The sequence below is a fragment of the Martes martes genome, assembly GCF_963455335.1.
Source record: "Martes martes genome assembly, chromosome: 2".
In the NCBI taxonomy this organism is placed as follows: Eukaryota; Metazoa; Chordata; class Mammalia; order Carnivora; family Mustelidae; genus Martes; species Martes martes.
Genome location: NC_137889.1, coordinates 45884943 through 45907952, shown reverse-complemented (window position 1 = coordinate 45907952; position 23010 = coordinate 45884943). Strand labels below are relative to the sequence as shown.

At 44.2% G+C, this 23010-nt stretch overlaps 1 protein-coding gene across 5 annotated transcripts; it reads right to left on the bottom strand.

Annotated features, from left to right (window-relative positions):
* NPM2 (nucleophosmin/nucleoplasmin 2) lies at positions 1–21082 on the bottom strand. 5 transcript variants are annotated; one of them, XM_080830389.1, is made up of 9 exons: positions 20922–21082; positions 20371–20460; positions 20178–20263; positions 19878–20003; positions 2345–2438; positions 1415–1581; positions 1187–1221; positions 371–404; positions 1–290 (listed from the first exon to the last, which is right to left on the bottom strand). In XM_080830389.1, exons 2-9 carry the CDS (start codon positions 20426–20428, stop codon positions 246–248), a joined length of 645 nt encoding a protein of 214 aa, XP_080686515.1. In that variant the 5' UTR covers positions 20429–20460; positions 20922–21082; the 3' UTR covers positions 1–245. The 5 variants fall into 5 exon arrangements, with proteins under 5 accessions (XP_080686515.1, XP_080686514.1, XP_080686518.1 ...); XM_080830388.1 differs by having other exon boundaries at positions 20782–20983; XM_080830392.1 differs by lacking the exon at positions 1187–1221.
* Positions 21083–23010: the final 1928 nt, after the last annotated feature.

The following is a 23010-nucleotide window of genomic DNA, read 5'->3' as shown; positions in this document are numbered from 1 at the left end:
CCTGGCAAAGCAAACTTTATTGTGGCCCTGAGGTTGGAGTTTTCCCTCCAGGTCCTGCTGAAACTTGCGTTGGGCTGAGGGTCTCTTGTGTCGCCCCTAATAGCTCCATCCCATTCAGACTCAGATGGAGAGAGGCTGGTGGTGGTCGGGGGGACCTGCAGAACGTGCCAAGGAAGGAAGGCCACCCTGCAGGGTGCTCTAGCAGGCTCTCCCTCGGTCACTGCAGCCAGGACCCTCCTGGCCCCTCATTTCTTGGATCCAGGCTTCTTAGGTTTGAATGTGGGTTTGGCCTACAGAGAGAAGGGAGGGTGCCTGTGTCCCACTCCCTCCATCTGCCTGTCCCGCTCCCCCCCCTTCTTCTGATACTCACCTTTTTCACAGGACTCTTGTCTTTAAGACTGGATCTGGAATTGGGTGGGGCGGAGCAGGGAGGGGGGAGTGGGTGGGAAGGAGAGAGTGCTCAGCCTGACACCAGTAGCACAGACCCTCTTCGTGCCCACTGGGAGAGTTGGGGGCTGCAGAATTCACCTCTCCACCTGTCACCTGCCGGGGACCACTCTGACTCGCTCTTATCCTAAACAAGATGTCTTGTTCTTCTCAGGCTTCCATCTGCTTTCTTTTTTCGATCACAAATAGGTCTTTTTCATCATAAAAGTAATGTTTAACTAAGTGCCACAAAATATAGCAAATAGAGATTAAGTTACTTATTTTATTTCCCTCCCAGTATTAACATTTTGGTGTGTTTCCTTTTGGGCTTTTTGCTTTTGTTTCTAAAAACATGTGAAATAACATGAAAGTGACTTACTATCCTGTCTTTTTTAAATTCTATAAACACTTTCCAGGATGCCATATTCTCCATAGACACTAGGTCACATTCCATTGGGAAAATGTGACATAGCTTAATCAGCTAGTACATTGGTTGACATTTAGAATGCTTCCATTTTTACTACTACTTAAATAATACCTATCTCGGTGCCTATCATTTTACCCATATTTTGGATGGGATCCTTGGGAAGGAATTGCCATAGTGGACTCAGGTCAGAAGGTAAGAATACTTTCATGCTTTTCCAAGAGGTGTGGCAGCCCGCAGGGGACTCGTACCCATGTGCGCACAGGCCAGGCTCTTTCTGGCCCCATGCACCCCCGCTACAAGATTTTGGCCAAGTTAATAGATGGAAAGAGTTACCTCACTGCCTCCTCTTCTTTTTCCACCTTTTTTTTCTGGGAACCAAACAGCGGTGTTGGGCCAGTTAGGGTGGGGCCCAGGGCCAGGGCAGATGCCCGCTGGGCACCTGGGCTGAGCACCCAGGCTGAGCAACTGGCGGCCCCGCCCAGGCTCCGGCACACTCAGGCACACTCCGTGCAAAGGGCCAGGCTGGGTTTCTGAGGAGCCTCTGGGGGTCCCTTCCCTCACCTTGGCAACGCTTGTCTGCTTCTGGGACGCTGGCCTCTTGACTTGTTTAACAGGGGTGTCCTCCTCTAGGGACACATCTACATCATCATCATCGTCGTCATCAACCTCCTCGCTGTCACCTTCCTCTTCCTCTTCCTCCTCCTCCTCCTCTTCTTCCCAGGGTAGGTCTGCATGGAAAGGGGGCAGGGCCTCGGAGCTCTGGGTCTCCACCTAGTTCCCATTCCGTGCCATGGGTCTTGTTCTCAGAGCTGCCCTGGGGAAGCCGGCACCTGCCTCCTCGTGACCCTTTCTGGCCTGACAAAGTGGAGGCTTGGGTGGGGTGAGGGGTCCAGAAGCCCAGAGGGCTGGGGTGGCAGGGGAAGCGGCCAGCTGTGGCTCTGGCTGGGAAGGAGCCAGAGGAGGGTGAGGGTGGGTGGAGGGTGGGGGCGGAGGGAGCAGCTAAGGAAGGCAGACCTCATTCTGAGGGAAGCAGAGGCTGCCAGGGGCTTGAGGTAGGACAGTGCCCTGAGGGAGGAGGGACAACCGGAGGCTATGAAGGGAGTCAGCAGCTCCCTTCATAGGGAGTTAGAGCTGGCTGGGGCCCATATTACTCTCCCAGCTCCATGCTTCACAGCAGCTAACCTTCCAAGTGCGGGTCGTACTAGGCATCATGCAAACTTGTTCCTGAATATCCCGTGTATCCCTCCCAACTGCTCTTTGAAGATGAGACCAAGTCCACCCCACCCTCATGCTATAGGCAAGGGGACTGTGGCCCAGAGGCGCCGGCAGGTAAAGGAGGACTTCCAGTCCAGACGACTGGCCATCACGCTGCCTTGGGGATTTTCACCAGTAATTCCAGAATCCCCCGAGCGTTGGAGTGCCTCTTCCCTCCTTGGCCCTGTGCGAGGCACGGCACTCTGAGACTTTCCCCAGGTCCAGGATCTGACTTACTGTAACGTTCCTGGCCACTGAGGAACACAGGCCCAGAGCCAGCCCGCAGCTGGAAAGTGACTGGAGGAGAAAGCTCCAGTCCCATGAGGACGACCTGCAGGGGGAGGGATATGAGGGCAGGAGCAGAGATGGGCTGGCTCAGCTCTGGCAGCTGCCTGCGGGCTGGTCCCTGGCAGAAACACTCAGAACGGATCCCCCAGACCCCAACTAGACACATTGGGCCTCACTGTGTCATCAGCCCCTTCCTGTTGAGGTGGGTTCTGTCGGAGGAGAATGGGAATCTGATAAGCCCGTTCTTGTTAAAGATCCCAGACAGGCTTCCAAACTGAGGGGCCGCTGTTCCGTAGAGAATTCTGACTGCTACTGACTGAATTGTATCCCCCGAATTCTTATGTGAAGCCCTAACCTCCGATGTGAGGGCATCTGCAGGTGGGGCCTTTGAGAGGTAATTAGGATTAGATGAGGTCATGAGAGCTGAGCCCTCAGGATGGGATGAGTGTCCTCGTAAAGGAGACCAGAGCGTTCCCTCTGTCGCTGTCTCTGCTGTGGGAGGACAGAGAGCAGGCAGCCGCCGGCAAGCCAGGAACAGGGTCCTTCCCCAAATCCGACCATGCTGGCACCCTGGTCTCAGACTTCAGCCTCCAGAACTGGGACAAAATAAATGTCTGTTGTTTAAGCCCCTCACTCTGTGGTATTTTGTTAGGGCAGCCCACCCAGATAAGACACTGACCAAATGGGAAAAGCAGACACCAGGTGGTATGTACAGTACCAGCAGTGTGGATGTACGTGCGAATAAGTTAGACTTCTCGTAAGTGTGAGCCACAATTTTCAGTGCACAGTACGATATTTCTTTTCCTTACACTTCTGCAAACTTCCCAAATTTTCTGGAGTATTGATGATGATACTCCTATTTACTGATTGCCTACCGTGTGCCAGGCCCTAGGCCAAGCATTTTATGGGCTTTATCCATTAAGCCCCTCCTGATAGTCCCACAATGAAGATGTCCTGACTTCACAGAGGAGGGAACGGAGGAGGCTTCAGGAGAGGAATTTAGAGTTCTGGGCTCAGACGAGAAGGAGATAAGTGAAAACTGAAACTCTGCAGCCATCAACACCTAGAAATGCTGGATAAAATGTGCTCCAATGTTTTCATTGTATGGGTGCATAGTAAGACAGAAGGAAGGGGTCCCATGCACCAGAAATGAAGGGGCAGCGTGCGCAGGGGCCTAGCGCAGCTGAGGGGGGATGGGCCTGAAAACAGCTCTGGCCTGGAGTTTGTTTGCCTAAAAATTACTTACTTATTTGCCAGAGAGAGAGGCAGGCGGAGGGAGAAGCAGGCTCCCCACTGAGCAGGGAGCCTGATGTGGGGCTCCATCCCAGAACCCTGGGATCATGACCTGAACCGAAGGCAGATGCCTATCTCACTGAGCCACCCAAGCACCCCATGACCTTGGGTTTTAACACAAACTCATGGATAGGAGACAGGGCCTGGGCTCAAGAAAGGAGTGCTGTCACGGAGCCTGCTGAATGGAGGCCAGGACCCTCCCAGGGTTGTACCTCAATAAAAAGCTCCAGGGTCAGGGTGAGGTGAGGAGAGTCCAGAATTCTAAACCCACCTACCAGGAACTCCTCCTCCCCCTACCACTGATGGAAGGAAATGCAAAAGGGATAAAAGAAGTCTCCTGTGAGAACCCCAAAACCCATGATTGTACCTCTCACTCACACAAAATTTGAATTCACTTGGTGAGTACTGCCTAGTCAAGAAACTTGTCTAAAATCCCAGGCTGGTGACATTCCTGGGCAAATGGCAGACACAAATGCAAAACTATTCCCTTGGGACACTGTCAATTTTCTTCACATGGAATCCTTTCAGAAAAAAAACAAGACCCTGAAGACACCTCCCCATCTAAAATTACAAAACATTCTTCCTCTCCCTCTGCCATTCCCTCTGGTTGTACTTTCTGGCTCTCTATCTCTCTGTCAAATAAATAAATAACATCTTTTTAAAAAAATTTATTTGTCAGAGAGAGGGATAGAGAGAGCACAAGGAGGCAGAGAGAAGCAAGGAGCAAGGAGCCTGATGTGGGACTCCATCCCAGGACCCTGGGATCATGACCTGAGCTGAAGGCAGAGGCTTAACCAACTGAGCCACCCAGGCAGCCCAATAAATAACATCTTTAAAATTACAAAACAGACAAGACACGATCCCGTTAGAGTGAGCAGAAGGAAACAAAATGACGACAGACCAGCACAGGCAAGAACCTGAATCAAAAGAATAACAATCTAAACAATTGTGAAATTAGATCGATGAAAGTCAAATAAACAAAAATAGGAATCAGAACCATGAGAAGAGGTATTAGGAGAGATAGAAAGAACCAAATCCACCTTCTAGACTGAACAAAGGGTTAAAAAGCAGAATAAACCAGCTGAAATAAGGATCAGTAAACTGGAGTCGTGCTGTGAAGAAACTGCCCAGTACCCAGCAGAGAAAGATGAACAAAATACGGAAGAGAACCTGAGAGGTATGGAGAACAGAACGAGCAGTTCCAACACACATCTATTCACAGTAAGGGACTAGAAGCAATGGAGTCAATACACAGAGTAATAACCAAGAGCTTCTAGAAACCATCAAGGACACAGATCCTCACATCCAGGAAACCTATGTCCTGAACAGATAAATAAAAACAAATGTACACCTGAACATGCCATAGTGAAATGGTGGACAGCAAAACAAAGCGTTTATCTTAAAATAAACCAAAGAGGAAACACAGATTTCCAAAAAAGGAACAATAACCAGGCTGAAGGTTTTGACAGCAACGTCAAAAAATAGAAGAGAGGGGTGCCTGGGTGGCTCAGTGCGTTAAACCTCTGCCTTCAGCCCAGGTCGTGATCCCAGGGTCCTAGGATCGAGCCCCACATCGGGCTCTCTGCTCAGCGGGGAGCCTGCTTCCCCCTCTCTCCCTGTCTGCCTTTCTGCCTACTTGTGATCTCCCTCTCTGTCAAACAAATAAACAAAATCTTAAAAAAAAAAAAAAGAAAAAAAGAAAAAAAAAAGAAGAGAATGTCATCCTCAAAGTTTTGAGGGAAACTACCTCTCTATGTAGAATTATACACAGCCAAACTGTGATGAAGGGATGAGTAAAATAAAAGATATTTCCAGGCAAAGCCCAAGTAAGTTCACTACTCCCAGACCTACTCAATGAGGTCTCAAAAAAGATGATAATTAACTCACACAGCTACTCTGGAAAACAGTATGGAGTTTCCTCCTGTTCCTTAAAAACAGTATGAAGGTATCCTACGAGCCAGCAATTGCACTACTAGGTATTTATCCAAAGGATGCAAATATAGTGATCCAAGGGGCACGTGCACCCCAATGTTTATAGCAACCATGCCCACAACTGCCAAACTATGGAAGGAGTCCAGATGTCCACTGGCAGATGAATGGGTAAAGAAGAGGTGGTACAGAAAGGAGACAAACCATAAGAGACTTTTAATCTTAGGAAACAAACTGAGGGTTGTTGGAGGGGGGAGGGGTTGGGGAATGGGGTAACTGGGTGATAGACATTGGGGAGGGTATGTGTTGTAATGAGCACTGGGTGTTGTGTAAGACTGATGAATCACAGACCTGTACCCCTGAAACAAATAACACATATGCTAATTAATTGAAATTAAAAAAAAAAAGAAAAGAAGAGGTGGTGTACACACACACACACACACACACACACACGAATATTACTTGGTCATCAAAAAGAATGAAATCTTTTTAAAAAAAAAGAATGAAATCTTGCTATTTGCAATGACATGGATGGAGCTAGAGGGTATCATGCTAAAGAAATAAATGAGTCAGAGAAAGACAAATATATGATTTCATTCATATGTGGAACTTGAGAAACAAAACAGATGAACATAGGGGAAGGCAAGGAAAAATAAGATAAAAACAGGGTGGCGAACCTAAGAGACTCTTAACTCTAGGAAACTGAGGGTTGCTGGAGGGGACGTGGGTGGGGGTATGTGGTAAGTGGGTGATGGGCCTTAAGGAGCGCATGTGATGTGATGAGCACAGGGTGTTATATGCAATTGGTGAATCACTGCATTCTACCCCTGAAACTAATAATACACGATATGTTAACTAAATCAAATTTAAAGATTTTTTTTTTAAAGAGGGCAATTACATGGAGAAGGAAGAAGTGGACACAAGCAGCAGTGGTGAGCAAGCAAGTTGGTCAACAAAGAAAAATCCAAGTAAGCATCACTGTAAAACAAAATCACACTAGTATTGACTAGCATCGAGTGGGTTTAAAACAAGCTGCAACTAAGACACTGCATGGTAACAGGTAAGTTAAGAAGAGGGTAATCAGAAAATCTCCCTGGACTGTTTCGGGGGGGGAATAAAATATTAATTTTAGACTAATCATGCATGATTGTTAAGAAATTAAGAACCAATAAAAAATTAGAATGAGATTCAACAGCTTCCAAACCAATAGAAATGGGGAAAAGAAACCTTAATCTCATAAAAGACAGGAAAAAGAGAAAAAAGAAAAACAAAACATGAAAAAGTAAGGAATACAGAATCACAAAGTACGTGTTACAAATAAACCCAAGTATATTAGCATCACAGTAAACATAAACAGACTATATTGGCCAGGCAGATTAACATAAAACATAGTTACTTACTGCTTATAAGATACATGCCTAAAACATAAGCACATAGAAAGGCTGAAGAAAAGATATGGAAGCATAGACAGCAGGTGTGGCAGAGGCTTCTCATGCCTAATGCAATATCCATTCTTCCTTTTTTCCAAATAGTATCAGTGCTCTGATACTATTCAAATACTGTACCCACCAAAGACCGTATTCCCTGGTTTCCTGTGTAATTGGCTGTGATCATGTCACTAATTTCTGGACAAGCAGAATTTGGTGGATGGCGCTTGTGTGAAGACTCCTTAAGAGGTAGACAGAGAACTGAGAAAAGCCCCTTTGGTCTCCTCCTGTTTCTTCTCGTCTATTACCCTAAATGCAGAAGTGAGAGCTGGAGCTGCAGCAGCCTTTTTGGACTGTAAGATGATCCTGAGGAAGGAAGTTTTGAACCAAGGTGAGGAGAAAGAGAAGAGAAGACTGGGTCTTTGGTGAACATGGAGCTATCTTACCAGCCTTGTACTGCCTATCTCTGGATGTCTTCTATCCAAGACAGAAATGAATCTTGAGTGTGTTTGAGTCCCTGTACTTGGGTATCTGTTACTGCAAGCACACCTATTTAAAACAAAGATGAAGTGAGCTGTACCACCTGGGGAGGGATGCTGGCAATGGCAGAGGCTGTGTATGTGTGGGGGTACAAAGTATATTCCTTTCAATTTTATTGTATACCTAAAACTTCTAAAAAAATAAAATAAAATCCTTACAAAAATGAAGCTAGTATTATTTGTTAGGACTAGGTTTGATAACAAATAGCCTAAAACTCAATGCCACTGGCTTACATAACATAGAAGCTTGTTTCTTTGTCACATGAACTAAACCTGGAAATAAGTGGTCAGCTGCGGGTATACAGGTCTTCAATCACCAGGGATTTAGGCTCTTCCTATTGTATTACTCCACCATTTTTAGTACATGGATTCCACCTTCTGGCCCAGGATGGCAGCTCATTCTAGCCATCACATCCATATTCCAGCTAGCAGAAAGGAGGAAGGGATAAAAACAGTCACACAATCTCTTTCTAAGGACACTTTACCACTTCTGCTTACATTCCATCGGCCAGAACTTCACGGCCATGCCTTATTCACAGTAGCTGGTGACCAGCTAAAAGTCATGAATTCCATTACTACAGAATAAAGGAAAATGGATATTAAGAGAAAATTGGAAAACAAATTAATAGCAGATGATGTAAGCTTGAATTCAATAAGTAGTATTTTTAGGGATAAAGAACTAATGTTAGTTTATCAGAAGATAATTCTGTTAATCATACGCACCAACAACACAGTCTAAACATACATAAGACTACAGCTACAGTATCAAGACAGTGTGGTATTGGAAGGAGAGAATCAAAGATCAATGAAACAGAAGACCTAGAAATAGACCCACACAGACACGTGCAACTGATCATTGATGAAGGCGTGCAACTGTTAAAGGGAGAGAGGAGAGTTTGTTCCATGAATGGTGCTGGAGCAACCAGACACCCATAGGTAAAGAGATGAAGCTTGACCTAAACCCCACAACTTCTACCATAATTACCTCTAGACAGATCATGGGCTTAAGTATAAAATAGGAAACTATAAGACTTTTGAACAAAAACCATAGAAAGTCTGTGATTTTGGAGCAGACTAAGAGTTTTCAGACTTTCTAATAGAAAAAGTCATACAAGGAAAACTGGTTAAGATAGGCCTCATCGAAATTAATTTTATTCCATAAAAGTTCATTGGAAGGGATAAAAAGACAAGTCACAGATTGGGGAAAAAATATTCCCAAACCACAGGCTTGACAAAGGACTAGTGTCTAGAATCTATAAAGAACTAGCAGAACCCAACAGTAACAAAACAATCCAAGTAAAAAATGGGCAAAAGACATGAACAGACATTTTATTGAATACAGAGATGGCAAATGACAAATAAATACGACAAGGTGTTTGGCCTCATTAGCCATTAGGGAAATTCAACTCAAAAGCACCGTGTGATACCAAGACACACATTTTAGAATGGCTAAAGACAAAAATAGTGACAACATTAAATGCTGGTGTTGATGCAGAAAATGGCAATCACTCGTGTAAATGGTACAGCCACTGTAGAAAACAGTTTGGCAATATAGTCAAGTAAGCAGGAAACCACCATATGACCCAGAAGTTGTACTCCTGGGAATTTATCCCAGAGAAAGGAAAAGTTACACTTACATAAAATTTTTTACACAAATGTTCATAGCAGTTTTATTCATAACTGCCCCAAAGCAGAATCAGCTCAGCTTTTCCACAGATGAATGGTTGAGCTGTGGTACGGTGAGACCATGGAATACTACTCACCAATAAAAAGAATACACACAACAATTTGGATGAAACTCCAGGAGATTATGCTGAGGGAAAAAAAAAAGCCTGTTCCAAAAAAGTTACATGTGCATGATTCTATTTCTAGAACAAAAACTGTAGAAATGGAGACTAGGTTGGTGGTTGCCAGAGGTTAGGGATAAAACAGGAGGCAGAAGGGAGGTGGGTGTGGTTATAAAAGGGTAATATGAGGGATCCCTGTTGTCTCCCCTGCCCCACATTGGTGCTAAATATATGAACTTAGGTGATGAAATTGTATTGAACAAGATGGCTTGATTGTATCAATGTCTATATCCTCATTTCAATGTTAGATTACAGTTTTGCAAAATGTTACTTGGGGAAAACTGGGCAAATATATAGGGATATCTCTGTATTATTTCTTACAGCTATATGTAAATCTACAATTATAAAAAAAACCTTTTCAACTGAAAAATAAACATATAAAGTAAATAATAAAATTATAAGAGGAACCCACTGGAAATCCACAATCATAAGAGGGAGTTTTAAACACAAATTATTTTGGTAATTGATAGATCAGGGAGACAAAATAGGTAGGTTTGAACACAATTAATAAACTTGTAATTGGACTCCCCAAGAGAGAAGTGGGGAGCAGAAAAAAGTATTTTCATAATAATGGCCAAAAATTTCCAAATTTGATGAAAACAATGAACCCACAGATTTAAGAAGTTCAAAGAACCTCAAGGCATTTTATAAATTGTTCCAAACCTGTGATAAGGATAAAATCTTGATGCAGCCAGAGGGGAAAAAAAGACATTGCATAAAGAGGAATTTCTGAAGACAAGGATGCTAGATTTCTCCAAATTATGCAAACTAGAAGGCCAATGGAGCAATGCTATTAAGTGTTGAAGGCAAAAGTGTCAACCTAGAGTTCTACACAAAGTAGAACAGTACCAGAAATGGTAAACATAACAATGTTTTATTCTAATTTCTAATCTCTTTAAAATACAGACTGTCTAAGGGCGTCTGGCTGGTTCAGTCAGAAGAGTGTGCAACCCTTGATCTTGGGGTTGTGAGTTCAAGCCCCATGTTGGGTGGAGAGGTCACTAAAATATAAACACTTAGGGGATGCCTGGGTGGCTCAGTCGGTTAAGCCTCTGACTGTTGATCTCAGCTCAGGTCTTGATCTCAGGATCGTTGGTAAAGTATTAACAATGTAGTGTGGGATTTATAGCATATGTGGAAACCAAAGTTATTACAATAATAGCACAAAGGATGGGAAATGAAAAATGAAGTGTACTGAAGCAAGATTTTCATATCATTCATGAAGTGGCATAATTCTATTTGAATATAGACTATTGTAATTTAAAAATGCATCTATAAATTCTAGAGCAACCACAAAAAAGATAATAAAGAGATGAGATATATCTAAGAAACCAATAGTGGAGATGAAAATGTAATCATAAAACCCACTTAGCTAACCCAAAACAAGGCCGGAAAAAAAGAAGAAAGGAACACAGACAGGATAAATAGGAAAGCCTATAGCAAGACAATAGGTTAAAATCCAGCCTTGTTGATAATTATTTTAAATATTAACAATCCAAATGCTCTAATTAAAAGACAGGGATGACCAGATTGGCTAAATAAGAAAGATTCAATTATATGGTAACTAAAGGGAACCTACTTTATAGAGAGATATGGAAGTTAGAAGTAATATGACAAAATTAAAAAAATAGGAAAAATTTAGCACAAACAGTAATCAAAAGGGAGCTAGAGGCTCTAATCAGACCAAGTAGACTTCAGAGTATTTACCCCAGATAAAGAGCGACATTTCATTTTAAAGGGATCAACTAATCAAGAAGCTATAGCAATCCTAGTATATGTGCCTAATAAAATAACTTTAAAATACATGAAGTAAAAACTGATAATTGATAGGAGAAATGGCAAAAGCACAGACAGTCCTTTCTTAGCAGCAGATCAAGTAGACAGGAAATGAGTAAGGATACAGAAGACTCCAACAAAATTACCCACCAGCTTGCTATAACTGACAGTAATAAAACAATACATACAACCACAGAACACACATTCTTTGAGAATTAAGGAACTATTCGCCAAACTAGGCCATGTTATAGGTCATAAAAGTCAGAACACGGGACAGAAATTATATATAGAGAGATTTCCTCAGACCACAATGAGACAGAACTAGAAATCAATGAGAGAATCTAAAGAAGAAAACTATAAAATAATTTAAATAGAATGAAGATGAAGACGGTGCGTATCAACACTTGCGGGATGGAGTCAGAAAGGTGCTTAGAAGGAAATCAAAGCATGAAATGGTTGTATCGGAAAAAGACCAAATGTCTTATAAAAAAAAGTCAATAATATAAAATTCTGCTTTAAAAAACTAGAAGAAGAGAAAATTAAAACCCAAATAGACAGAAGAAAGGAAATAAAGAACAGAGTTTAATAAAATTCAAAAGTGGGTAAACAACAGAGAAAAGTTGAGACCAAAAGGAGGTTCCTGAAAATATGGATAAAAATATCAAACCTGTAACCAGACCGTACAAGGAAGATGGAAAGAAGACATAAACTGCCATTATCAGGAACAAAAGAATAGAGTTTACTACAGATTTTCCAGAAAAGGAAGGGAACATTATGGACAACTTGATGCCAATGAATTTGACAACCTGATCAAAATGGAAAAATTCTTTGAAAGACATAAAGCTCTCAAGAAAAAAACAACTCACAATGTCCTACATCTATTAAAGAAGTTTAAGTTGTAGTTAACCAGATTGCTTCACATATGAGTTCTACCAAAATATTTAAGAAAAAAAATACCAAATTCCTATGAATTACTTCAGAGAACAGAAGAGAGTATCTTTTTTCTCATTTTATGAGGTCAGCATTACCCTAATGCTAAAACCAGACAGAAACAAGAAATGACAAGAAATCCGCAGTCCAATGTTGCTCATAAATATAGACACAAATATCTTTTTTTAAAGATTTTAAACAATCTCTATACTCAACATGGGCCTCGAACTCACAACCCTGAGATCAAGTGTGGCATACCCTACTGACTGAGTCAGCCAGGCGCCCCAATGCGAATATCCTTAATAAGATATTAGCAGATGGAATTCAGCAATATATAAAACTGTACATTCTTGGGATAAGTCCCAATAAATACAATGATATATTTATTGTCCTTTTATGTATTGCTGGCTCAGTCGGTAGAGCATGCCACTCTTGATCTCTTGGGTTGTGAGTTCGAGCCCCATGTTAGGCATGGAGCATACCTAAAATTTAAAAAAAATATGAGAAATAAAATTTGGGGGATGCCTGGGTGGCTCAGTGGGTTAATCCTCTGCTTCAGCTCAGGTCATGATCTCAGGGTCCTGGGATAGAGTCCCACATTGGGCTCTCTGCTCTGCTCCCTCCTCTCTCTGCCTACTTATGATCTCTCTGTCAAATAAATAAATAAAAATCTTTAAAAAAATAAAATTTGGGGGTGCCTGGGTGGCTCAGTCAGTTGGGCGTCTGCCTTCAGCTTGGGCCATGATCCCAGAGTCCTGGGATCCCTGCTCCGTGAGAAGCCTGCTTCTTCCTCTCCCACTCCCTCTGCTTATGTTCCCTCTCTCATTGTGTCTCTGTAAAATAATAAAATCTCTAATAAAAAAAAAGAAATAAAATTTGAAAAATCAATAAAAGTAATTTGCCACATAACAGGATAAAGGAAAAAATAACCTCAATAGATTCAGAAAAGAATTCTTGGACAAAACTCAACATCCACTCATGATAAAATATCTCATGAAATGAGAAGGGAACATTCTCACCCTCATTTGGACATCTACAAAAATTCTTCATCTGTTTTAATGATAGAAGACTGGAAAAGGGCAAGGACAGACCTGCTGTTACTACTTTCATTTGGCATTATAGTTGAGGTCCTTGTCAGTGAAGGCAGGCAAGAAAAGGGAATGAAGGAAGTTAAACTACTTTATTCACAGATAACATGAATAAATCCATAACAAGGTCTAAGGGATCAACTAGGTGCTGGGACTTAATATGCAAATTTAGCGAGGTCAGACAATATAAAAATCAATTATATAACTACACTACTACTGAACGATAAAATGAAATTTAAAAATACCATTTGCATACTTTTTTTTAAAAAAAGATTTTATTTATTTGTTTGACAGAGAAACAGAAAGGGGGAGTGGCAGGGAGAGGGAGAAGCAGACTCCCCGTGGAGGGCTGAATCCCAGGACCCCAGGATCATGACCTGAGTGGAAGGCAGAGGCTTAACCCACTGAGTCACCCAGGCACCCCTAAAACATTTTTTTAAAGATTTTATTTATTTGAGAGAGAGCATGAGAGCGCACTCAGGAGCGAGCATGAGCAGGGAGGGGCAGAGGGGGAGGATCTGGGACTATGAACCAGACTCCACACGGAGCCTGGAGCCAGATGCAAGCTTGAAGCTATGAATGTAAGATCTTGACCTGAGCCGAAACCAGGAGTGGGCTCTTTTTTTTTTTTTTTTTTTTTTTTTTTTTTTTTTTTATTTATTTGTCAGAGAGAGAGAGGAGCGAGAGTGAGCACAAGTAGACAGAGTGGCAGGCAGAGGCAGAGGGAGAAGCAGGCTCCCTGCCGAGCAAGGAGCCCGATGTGGGACTCGATCCCAGGACGCTGGGATCATGACCTGAGCCGAAGGCAGCTGCTTAACCAACTGAGCCACCCAGGCGTCCCAGGAGTGGGCTCTTAACTGTGCCCCACCATTTGCATACTTTATACTGCACACACAAAAAGGGGCACCTGGGTGGCTCAGTGGGTTAAGCCTTTGGCTCAGGTCATGATTTCAGGGTCCTGGGATGGAGCCCCACATCAGGCTCTCTGCTCAGCAGGGAGCCTGCTTCCCCCTCTCTCTCTGCCTGCCTCTCTGCCTACATGTGATCCCTGTCAAATAAATAAATAAACTCTTAAAAAAAAAAAAGAACTCAAAATGGGTCAGAGACTTAACTAAGAACTAAAGCTATAAAACTTCTAGAAGAAAACATAGAAGCAAATTTTCATGTCCTTGGATTAGGTGACAGTTTCTTAGATTCAACGCCAGAAGCACAAGCAACAAGATAAAACATATAAATTGGACTACATCAAAATTAAAAACTTTTGTGCTGCAAATGATATCATTGAGGAAGAAGACAACTCAGAAAATGGGAGAAAAATATTTGCAAATCATCTGATAAGGGGCTTATATGCAGAGTATATAAAAACCTCATGTGATTTAAAGAAGGCTAATATTAAATACCAAACTCAAATGCAATTTTAAAAAAATGAATAAACACCTGAGTAGACAATGCTCCAAAAAAGATACACAAATGACCAATAAAAAAATGAAGAGAGCTTCAACGTCATTAGTCATTAGGTAAAGCAAATCAGAACCGCACTGGGGGCACCGGGGTGGCTCAGTAGGTTAAGTGTCCCCCAACTCTTAATTTCAGCTCAGGTTATGATTTTGGGGTCCTGGGACCAAGCCCCATGTCAGTCTCCATGCTCAGTGTGGAGTCTGCTTGGCCCTCTCCCTCTTCTCCTTCCCCTGTGCTCTCTCTCAAATAAGTATGTAAATAAACTCTTAAAAAAAAAAAATAACCACATTGAACTGCCGGTTGATACCCAATAAAACGAGTAATCAAAATGACAGACAATAAGGAGCATTGAAAGGATGTGGGAAAACCGGAATCCTCCCACCTGTGAAATGGTGCAACTACTTTGGAAAAGACTCTGGCAGTTCCTCAAAAAGTTCTATACGTCAAGCCGCCATGTGACCTGGCATTCGCGCCCCTGGGTATATCCTCGAGAGAAATGAAAACATAGGTTCATACAAAAATTTGTACATGAATGTTCACAACAGCATTCATAATAGGTAGAAATAAAACAAATTCCATAAACTGCTGAGTGGATGACTGAGATGTGGGATTCTCCACACAGGGGATATCATTTGGCAATTAAAATAAGGACTGTCCCATGCTATCACGCAGATGAACCTTGAAAACATTGTGCTACGTGAAAGCAGCAGCAGCCACAAAAGACCACACGTTTTATGATTCGTATGAACTGCCCAGAACAGGCCAATCTAGAGGGACAAAAAATAGATTAACGGTTGCCTAGTGCTGCAGGTGTAGGGGATGGGGAGTGACTGCTGGTAGGTATGGAGTTACTTTTTGGGGTGATGAGAATGTTCTAAACTAAGACTGTGATGGTTACACCACCCTTAATTTACTAAAAACCATCTGATTGTACCTTAATAGGCGAAGCTTATGGTACACGAATTATCTCTCAATAAATACATTAATACCATTTTCGGCAGCACCCAAAATCATGCAGTATGTTGGGGTAGATTTTACAAAGTGTGTATATGACCAGTTCCTTGAACACTCCAAAATATTAGTAGTAAAAGTTACGTTAATGACATATGCTAGAGTGAAAAATGAAAGACTTAAATAGAGAAGCATATGTTCAATTATTAATGACTCAAAATTGTTATGATGCCAATTCCCTTCAAAACAGTCTATACACTCAATACAACCTCCATCAAAATCCCAACAGATGATTTTTAAAGAAAGCCTAGGGCACCTGGGTGGCTCAGTTGGTTAAGCCACTACCTTCGGCTCAGGTCATGATCCCAGAGTCCTGGGATGGAGCCCCATATAGGGCTTCCCCTGCTCTGCAGGGAGCCTGTTTCTCCCTCTCCCTCTGCCTGCCACTCCCCCTGCTTGTGCGCTCTCTCTGTCAAACAAATAAATAAAATCTTAAAAAAAAAAATTAGGAAAGAAAGCCTGTTTTGAAATCTCCATGGAAATGCTCAGGACCTAGAATTGCCAACACAATTTTGGAAAAGAACAACAAAGTTGGAAGACTCAGACTAATTTTAAGACTCCCTATAAAACTACGATAACCAAATCACTGTTAGGAGAGTAAAGGTAAAAAACAAATCAACAAAATAATATAGAAATATACACATACATATATGGGCAATTGATTTACAGCAAAATGCCAATACAATTGTACAGTGAAAGGATCGTCTTTTTTAAAAATGTGGTACTAGAGCACTGGATAGAAACTTGGAAAAAAAAGTCTCGTTATCCTTACTTTATACCATGTAAAAAAAAATTTCTTGAAATGGATCATCGACTTAAATATAAGAGCTAAAACAATAGCACTTCTAGAAGAAAATTTAGAAGAAAACATTTGTGACCTTAGTTTAGGTAATGATTTCTCAGGACACCAAAAAAATGAACCATAAGAGAAAAAAATGTCAGGGGCACCTGGATGGCTCAGTCAGTTAAGCATCTTCCTTTGGCTTGGGTGATGATCTCAGGGTCCTGGGATCGAGTCCCTCATCAGATTCCCTCCTCAGTGATCCTGCTTCTCCCTCTCCCCCTGCTCAGGCACTCTCTCTAATAAATAAAACCCTTTTTTTGAAAAGGAGAAAAACATGTCAAATTGGACTTTATAAAATTAAAAACTTGTGCTCTTTGAAAAAACTATTGTGAAATGAAAAGGCAAGCCATGTACTAAGAGAAAATATTTGAAAAATAAATATGTGTATGTATTTTTAAAGATTTTATTTATTATTTGACAGAGAGACAGCAAGAGAGGAAACACAGGCAGGGGGAGTGGGAGAAGGAGCAGCAGGCTTCCCGCTGAGCAGGGAGCCCAATGCGGTGCTCTATCCCAGGACCCCAGGATCATGACCTGAGCTGAAATCAGATGCTTAACCAACTGAACAACCCAGGCACCCTGAAATAAATATTTTTGATAAAAGACTTGTATCCAAAATATATAAAGAACTACAACTCAGTAAGAATAAGTCAACTTAAAAATGGGCAAAACAGGGGCACCTGGGTGGCTCAGGGGGTTAAAACCTCTGCCTTTGGCTCAGGTCATGATCCCAGGGTCCTGGGATCTGAGCCCTGCTTTGGACTCTGCTCAGCGGGGAGCCTACTTCCATTCCTCTCTCTCTGCCTACTCATGATCTCTGTCAAATAAATAAAAATCTCTAAAAAAAAAAAAAAATCCCAACTCAAAGAAATGGAAACATTGAGACAAACGGGTCCCACACAGTTTGTTCAATTCCTTACTCAATCATTCTACATTGAGTTTCCACAGGGAGAAAGATATGGCACAAATGAAGACTGAGCCAGTGACGGGTCCCATGGGAGAATCAAATGATTCTGGAAGGGTAGGAAGAGGGGGTGCTGTTTGTGGTCAGGGAAGACTTCTTCAGTGAGAGGACATATGAGCAAAGGTTGAATTGAAGTGGGGGATATGTGTGTCCTTCGCATGGGAACAGTAAACACAAGACTCCTAGGAAGGGGTATGTTTGGAATTTTCAAGGTACAGTCAAGAAAGTCAATGTGGTTTGAGCAGGCAGGGTTAAGGAGGGGAGAGTAGCAAAGGTTGAGATTAAGAGAGGTTTCTGCAGGCCAGAACGTAAAGGATCTTGGATTTCATTTGAAGTGAAAAGGGAAGCCACGTGGTCTGATTTGTGTTTAAATAGATCCTTCTGAGAGCCCCTGGCGGGCTCACTCAGAAGAGCCCGCAACTCTTGATCTCAGTGTGGATCCAAGCCCCACACTGGGTGGAGAGATTACTTAAATATTTAAAAAAATTAAAAGCATCCTTCCGGCAGCTGTGCATAGAATAGATCAGGAGTTGGGGAACTTTTTTCTGTAGATATTCGGTAAATATTTTAGGCTTGTGAACCATATGGTTTCTGCGGAGACTACTCAGTTCTGCTGTTACCAAGTGAAAATTGGCATGAATAATACATACATGGAGGTGTGTGGCTGTGTTTCAATAATACTTTATTTACAAAAACAGGCAGTGGGCTGGGTTTAATTCTGTAGTTTGTTGAAACCTGGAATAGACTATAAGAAACCAAGGGTGGAGGTAGGTAGACCAGGTTGGAGGCAATAAAGTTGAGCAAGAGGTAATGGTCACCTGGACCAGGGTATGTAGGGAGGTGCTGAGCAGTGGTCAGACTGGATGGTGGATGTCTGAAGGTAGAGCCAACAGGAGTTGCTGTTGATATGCGGTGTTTGAAAAGGAAGTTTTTGTCCTGATTAACTGAAAGAGCATTTTTATCCTGGGAGAGGATCAGGTTTGGGGGTAGGGGGAGAGATTATTGATAAGAATCAAGAGTTTGGGTTAAGTATGGGTTATCTCTTAGGTATCAGCTACATGGACCTGGACAGGGGACCTGGAGCATGAAGGAAAGAGAGTGGGTTTACAGAAATAAATATCAGAGTCTCCATTTGTATAGATGGTTTTGAAACCCCTGGCAATGAATGAGATCTAGGGGGATCTCAGAGATAAAGGGAAAAAAGTTAGAGAGCAGTTTTACAGATAGGCCTCCCAGATGTTCAGGGAGAGATGATATTGGTCTTACCTTCACTGTTCTACCACACAGAAGGAGAGAACAATCCATCCCTCTGTTCAGGAGGCTAGTATGACTTGATACCCAAATAAGATAAGGAGTTTATGGATTAACCTCACTTATGAGTGTGTAAGTTAAAAAAATTTATCTTAGGAATGAAAAGCTGGCAGAATAGTATTCTATTAATATAACTTACCACGTTAACAGGTTAAAGAAAGAACCTATGATTACCTGAGTAGAAAAGCATTTGCTAACCATTTATGATTAAAATGAAGAAATCCCAGAGTACCTGGGTGGCTCAGTTCTTAAGCGTCTGCCTTGGGCTCAGGTCATGATCCCAGAGTCCTGGGATTGAGCCCCATATTGGGCTCCCTGCTCAGCGGGAAGCCTGCTTCTCCCTCTCCCACTCCCCCTCTTTGTGTTCCCTTTCTCGCTGCTGTGTCTCTCTCTGTCAAATAAATAAAGCCACTGGGCAGCTCAGTTGGTTAAGTGGCCCGCTCTTGGTTTCAGCTCAGGTTATGATATCAGGGTCAGGAGATCCAGCTCTGTGCTCAGCATGGAGTCTGCTTAAGATTCCCCCCACCCCACGCTCACACGCACTCGATCTCTCAAAAAAATAAATAAATCTCTTAAAAAATATATATATATAAACAAAACAAGGACATGTACCGTTATAATCTTACCCAATATTATACTTGAGGTTCTAGACCGTGTAGTTGGATTTAAAAAAGACAAAACTGCTATGAACAACGATGATTTGCATAGAGAGCTCAAGATAAATTATTAGAAGTAAGAGAATTTCTGGAGACACAGTCAGTATGGAAGTCATCAACAGTGTCCTGTCACCAGCATTAAAAGATTTAAAAACGTGATTTTGAAGAGGGGCTAAACTGGCCCAAGATCATGCAGTTAGGAAAGGGTGCGCTGGGACGGACAAGGGGCTCTCTGCCTCCTACGTCCCGGGCTCTCAGGGCTACACGGCATCTGAGGAAGGGCTGCCTTACTGCGGAACGACTGTATCCCCGCTTTGTGTCTATCTATCCCTACCCAGGGGTTGAGGCCTGAGCAGGGCCTCCTAGCTCCGGGGCAGGCAGTCTCCCTAGGCCTGCGGGGAAGGCTCACCATGGGTAGCACGGAGGCCTGAAGCGAGGCAATGGTGACGGGCTTGGTCTTCTTGTCTTCCTGGCAGGCTGGCGGCAGGATTTCCACGAGGTTCATCTCTTCTTTGGCTTTCTCCCCCAAGCATATCTGAGAGCGGTTGAAGACAAGACAGGCCACCTCAACACCTGAGGGCAGCGGAGGGAAACCCTGGTTCCACCTTCTGGGACCAGAGGGTCCCCCCTGCCCCTCCGCAGCTGTCCAGGTTCCTCCCGGCTGCATCCGACCACCCCTCCTGGTGGTGGTGGTGGTGGGGGCACCCACCGTACTGAGCAGCAGCTTACAGTCCTGCTTCCCCTCCTTCTGGGCTTGGACCGTGCAAGTCCGCTTCTCCTGGTTTAGCTCACAGCCTGCGAAGGGAGAGGAGCGAGGGGGCCGGGCCGGCTCGGGGAGGGGCTCCCGGTTTCTATCACCGCCCCCCCCGCCCGGGGTCGGGAGCCGCCAGGCCCTCACTCACCCCAGAGCATGGCCCTGGGCGCTCTCTCCGACGCGCTGCTCGTGCTGCTGAGGTTCATGCCGCCGGTGGCGGGAGCCGGAGTCCCGGCGGCTGTGCGGAACGGGCGCCCGCTGTGAGCCGAGGCCCGGCCCGCCGCCCGCACCCGCATCCCGCCTCGAGACCCCTTCGCCCCCCGCGCGCACAGCGGCGCAGCCCTCGGGGCAAGCGGGTCGGGTCGGGGCGCGGCGGGGCGCTTGACGCCCGGTCGCCCGGGCCGGGAAGGTAACTGGGGTTGCCCAGGGCCCCCCTCGGTGCCGTCGTGGTCCCAGCGGCCCTTCCCCAGGGCCGGGCCCTGTGGCCAGCCAGCCGCCTCTCCGGCCCCGCGCGCTGGGCACCCCCGGCTCCCGCCCTCCGGCCTCCTCCCAGCCCCACCTGAGCGCCGTCGCCCACCGCAGGCTGTTAGGAGGCTCGCGCAGGGGCAGCAGGGCGCCGTCTACTCCGTCTTAAAGGAGAGGCCCTCCTTTTCGCGTTGCGCCCGGCCATCCCTTCCTCCTCCCCCTGCCGCGGCGCACCTGGACGGCTTGTTAAAGCTCAGGGCCAGGTCCCATCTCCGTCGTTTCCCACGGTGGAGGGCTGGGTGGAGTCAAGGCGATTTGCATTTGGAACAGGTTCCCAGGTGAAGTTGCTTGCTGCGGGCCCAGGACCGCGCCGGGAGCACCACCTTCAGGACCTCTGGGGACTCACCAAGGCCTGCCGGGTGAGACCGCCCAGCTTAGACTTGATTCTCCACCCCCGTGGGAAGCAGCACTAAGGCTTCTTACTACTCGTCGCCTTCCTTCCTGCTCTTTCTCTGCCCCTAGATGTGGGCCTTTTCCAAGGCCAGGAGGGCGGGTCCCCCAACGGCTATGGTTCCCAGAGAAGCGCCCTGTTTCCAAAAGGATGATTTCTCGCCAGGTCAGGAAGGGGTGGGCATGAGTCTGGTTACCGTAGAGGCCGCTGTGGCTCACTGCTGTGAGGAATGCACCGCGGGACGCGCTGGACGAGGACCAGTCATTTAACAAACAGCAGTTCACGGGGCGCAGTGCGGCACTGAAATGTTTGCTTGGGCTGGGTGGGGGTAGCGAAGAGGAGGCGGCTTTTCAGCTGACCACATCCCCCTCTGTCTTGCTCATGTGACAGTCAGAATATAACCAGGGATCTGATTAAATCTTTATTTCCCCCTCTTTTCCGCCCCCTCCCTTCCTTCCTTCCCTTCCTTCCTCTCCTATCTCCTCTCCCCTCCCTCTTCTCTCCATCCCTCCTCAAAGTATAGTTGGTCTGATTGCATTTTTATCCTTCACTCCCATCCAGGGAACTTCTCACCTACATATAGGTTCAATGCTTTCCTTCCTTCCTTCCTTCCTTCCTTTCTCTTTTTTAAAGATTTTATTTATTTGACAGAGAGAGATAGATCACAACTAGGCAGAGAGGCAGGCAGAGAGAGAGGACGAAGCAGGCTCCCTGCTGAGCAGAGAGCCCGATGTGGGGCTCGATCCCAGGACCCCAAGACCCTGAGATCATGACCTGAGCCGAAGGCAGAGGCTTAACCCACTGAGCCACCCAGGTCCCCCGGTTCAATGCTTTTCAACAAAAGTGCCAAGGTAATTCAATAGGGATAGTCTTTTCCAAAAATGGTGCTATAGAAACTGAATAGATCTCTCTGGAACCTTGACTGGAGCTTCTGCTGTGCAGGAATCAGCTCCCGCCCGCCCCCAACACTTTAAACACATCAACTTTATTGAGAAATAATTTATGTACATGAATGCATTGGTTTAAAGTGTATAACTTGGGGTGCCTGGCTGGCTCAGTCAGTGGAGTAAGTGATTCTTGACCTCAGGGTTGTAGTTTCAAGCCCCACATTGGGTGTAGAGATTACTTATATTTATATAATAGAGATTACTTATATTTATAAAAATAAAATCTTTAAAAAGTGCATGATTAAAATTTGACAGATGTATATACCTGGGTAGCGACCACCACAGTCCAGTTATAATTTCCATCTCTCCCAAATTTTCTTGTTTCTCTTTGCAGCCAATATCCTCACCCTAATGTCTAACTGGCATTAGGCAAACACCTATTCTGACACTGTGGATCATTACTGACTGTTCTAGAATTTCAGGTAAATAGAATCCTACAGGGTCTTTTTTTCTGACCTCTTTTGTTGAACAAAATGTGTCTGAGACTTATTTATCCATACCATTACTTCTATCAGTAGTTTGTTTCTGTTTATTGTTGAATAGTATTCCACAATTTGAGAAACAGACTTTTTTTTTTTAAGGTTTTATTCATTCATATGAGAGAGAGAGAGAGAGAGCGAGAGCGAGCGCACGAGCATGTCAGGGGGAGAAGCAGACTCCCAGTGGAGCTGGGAACCCGATGCGGGACTCGAACCTGAGACTCTGGGATCATGACCTGAGCTGAAGGCAAGTTGCCTAACCAAATGAGCCACCCAGACGCCCGTATATCCTCAATTTATATACCCAGTCACCTGCTGGTCAGTTTTATGCATCAACTTGACTAAACTACCATACCCACTTATTCAAACACTAATGAAGATGTGGCTGTGAAGGCATTCTGTAGAGGTGATTAACACCAATAATCAGTTGCCTTTATATAAAGATT

Excerpts from the sequence above, each read along its gene's own strand:
- NPM2 (XM_080830389.1), bottom strand. The coding sequence starts at position 20,428 with ATGAACCTCAGCAGCACGAGCAGCGCGTCGGAGAGAGCGCCCAGGGCC. Across the intron at positions 20,004-20,177 it reads GTAAGCTGCTGCTCAGTACG|ATATGCTTGGGGGAGAAAGC; the intron begins GTGGGTGCCCCC and ends AACCGCTCTCAG. Across the intron at positions 2,439-19,877 it reads AGGCCTCCGTGCTACCCATG|GTCGTCCTCATGGGACTGGA; the intron begins GTGAGCCTTCCC and ends CTCCCCCTGCAG.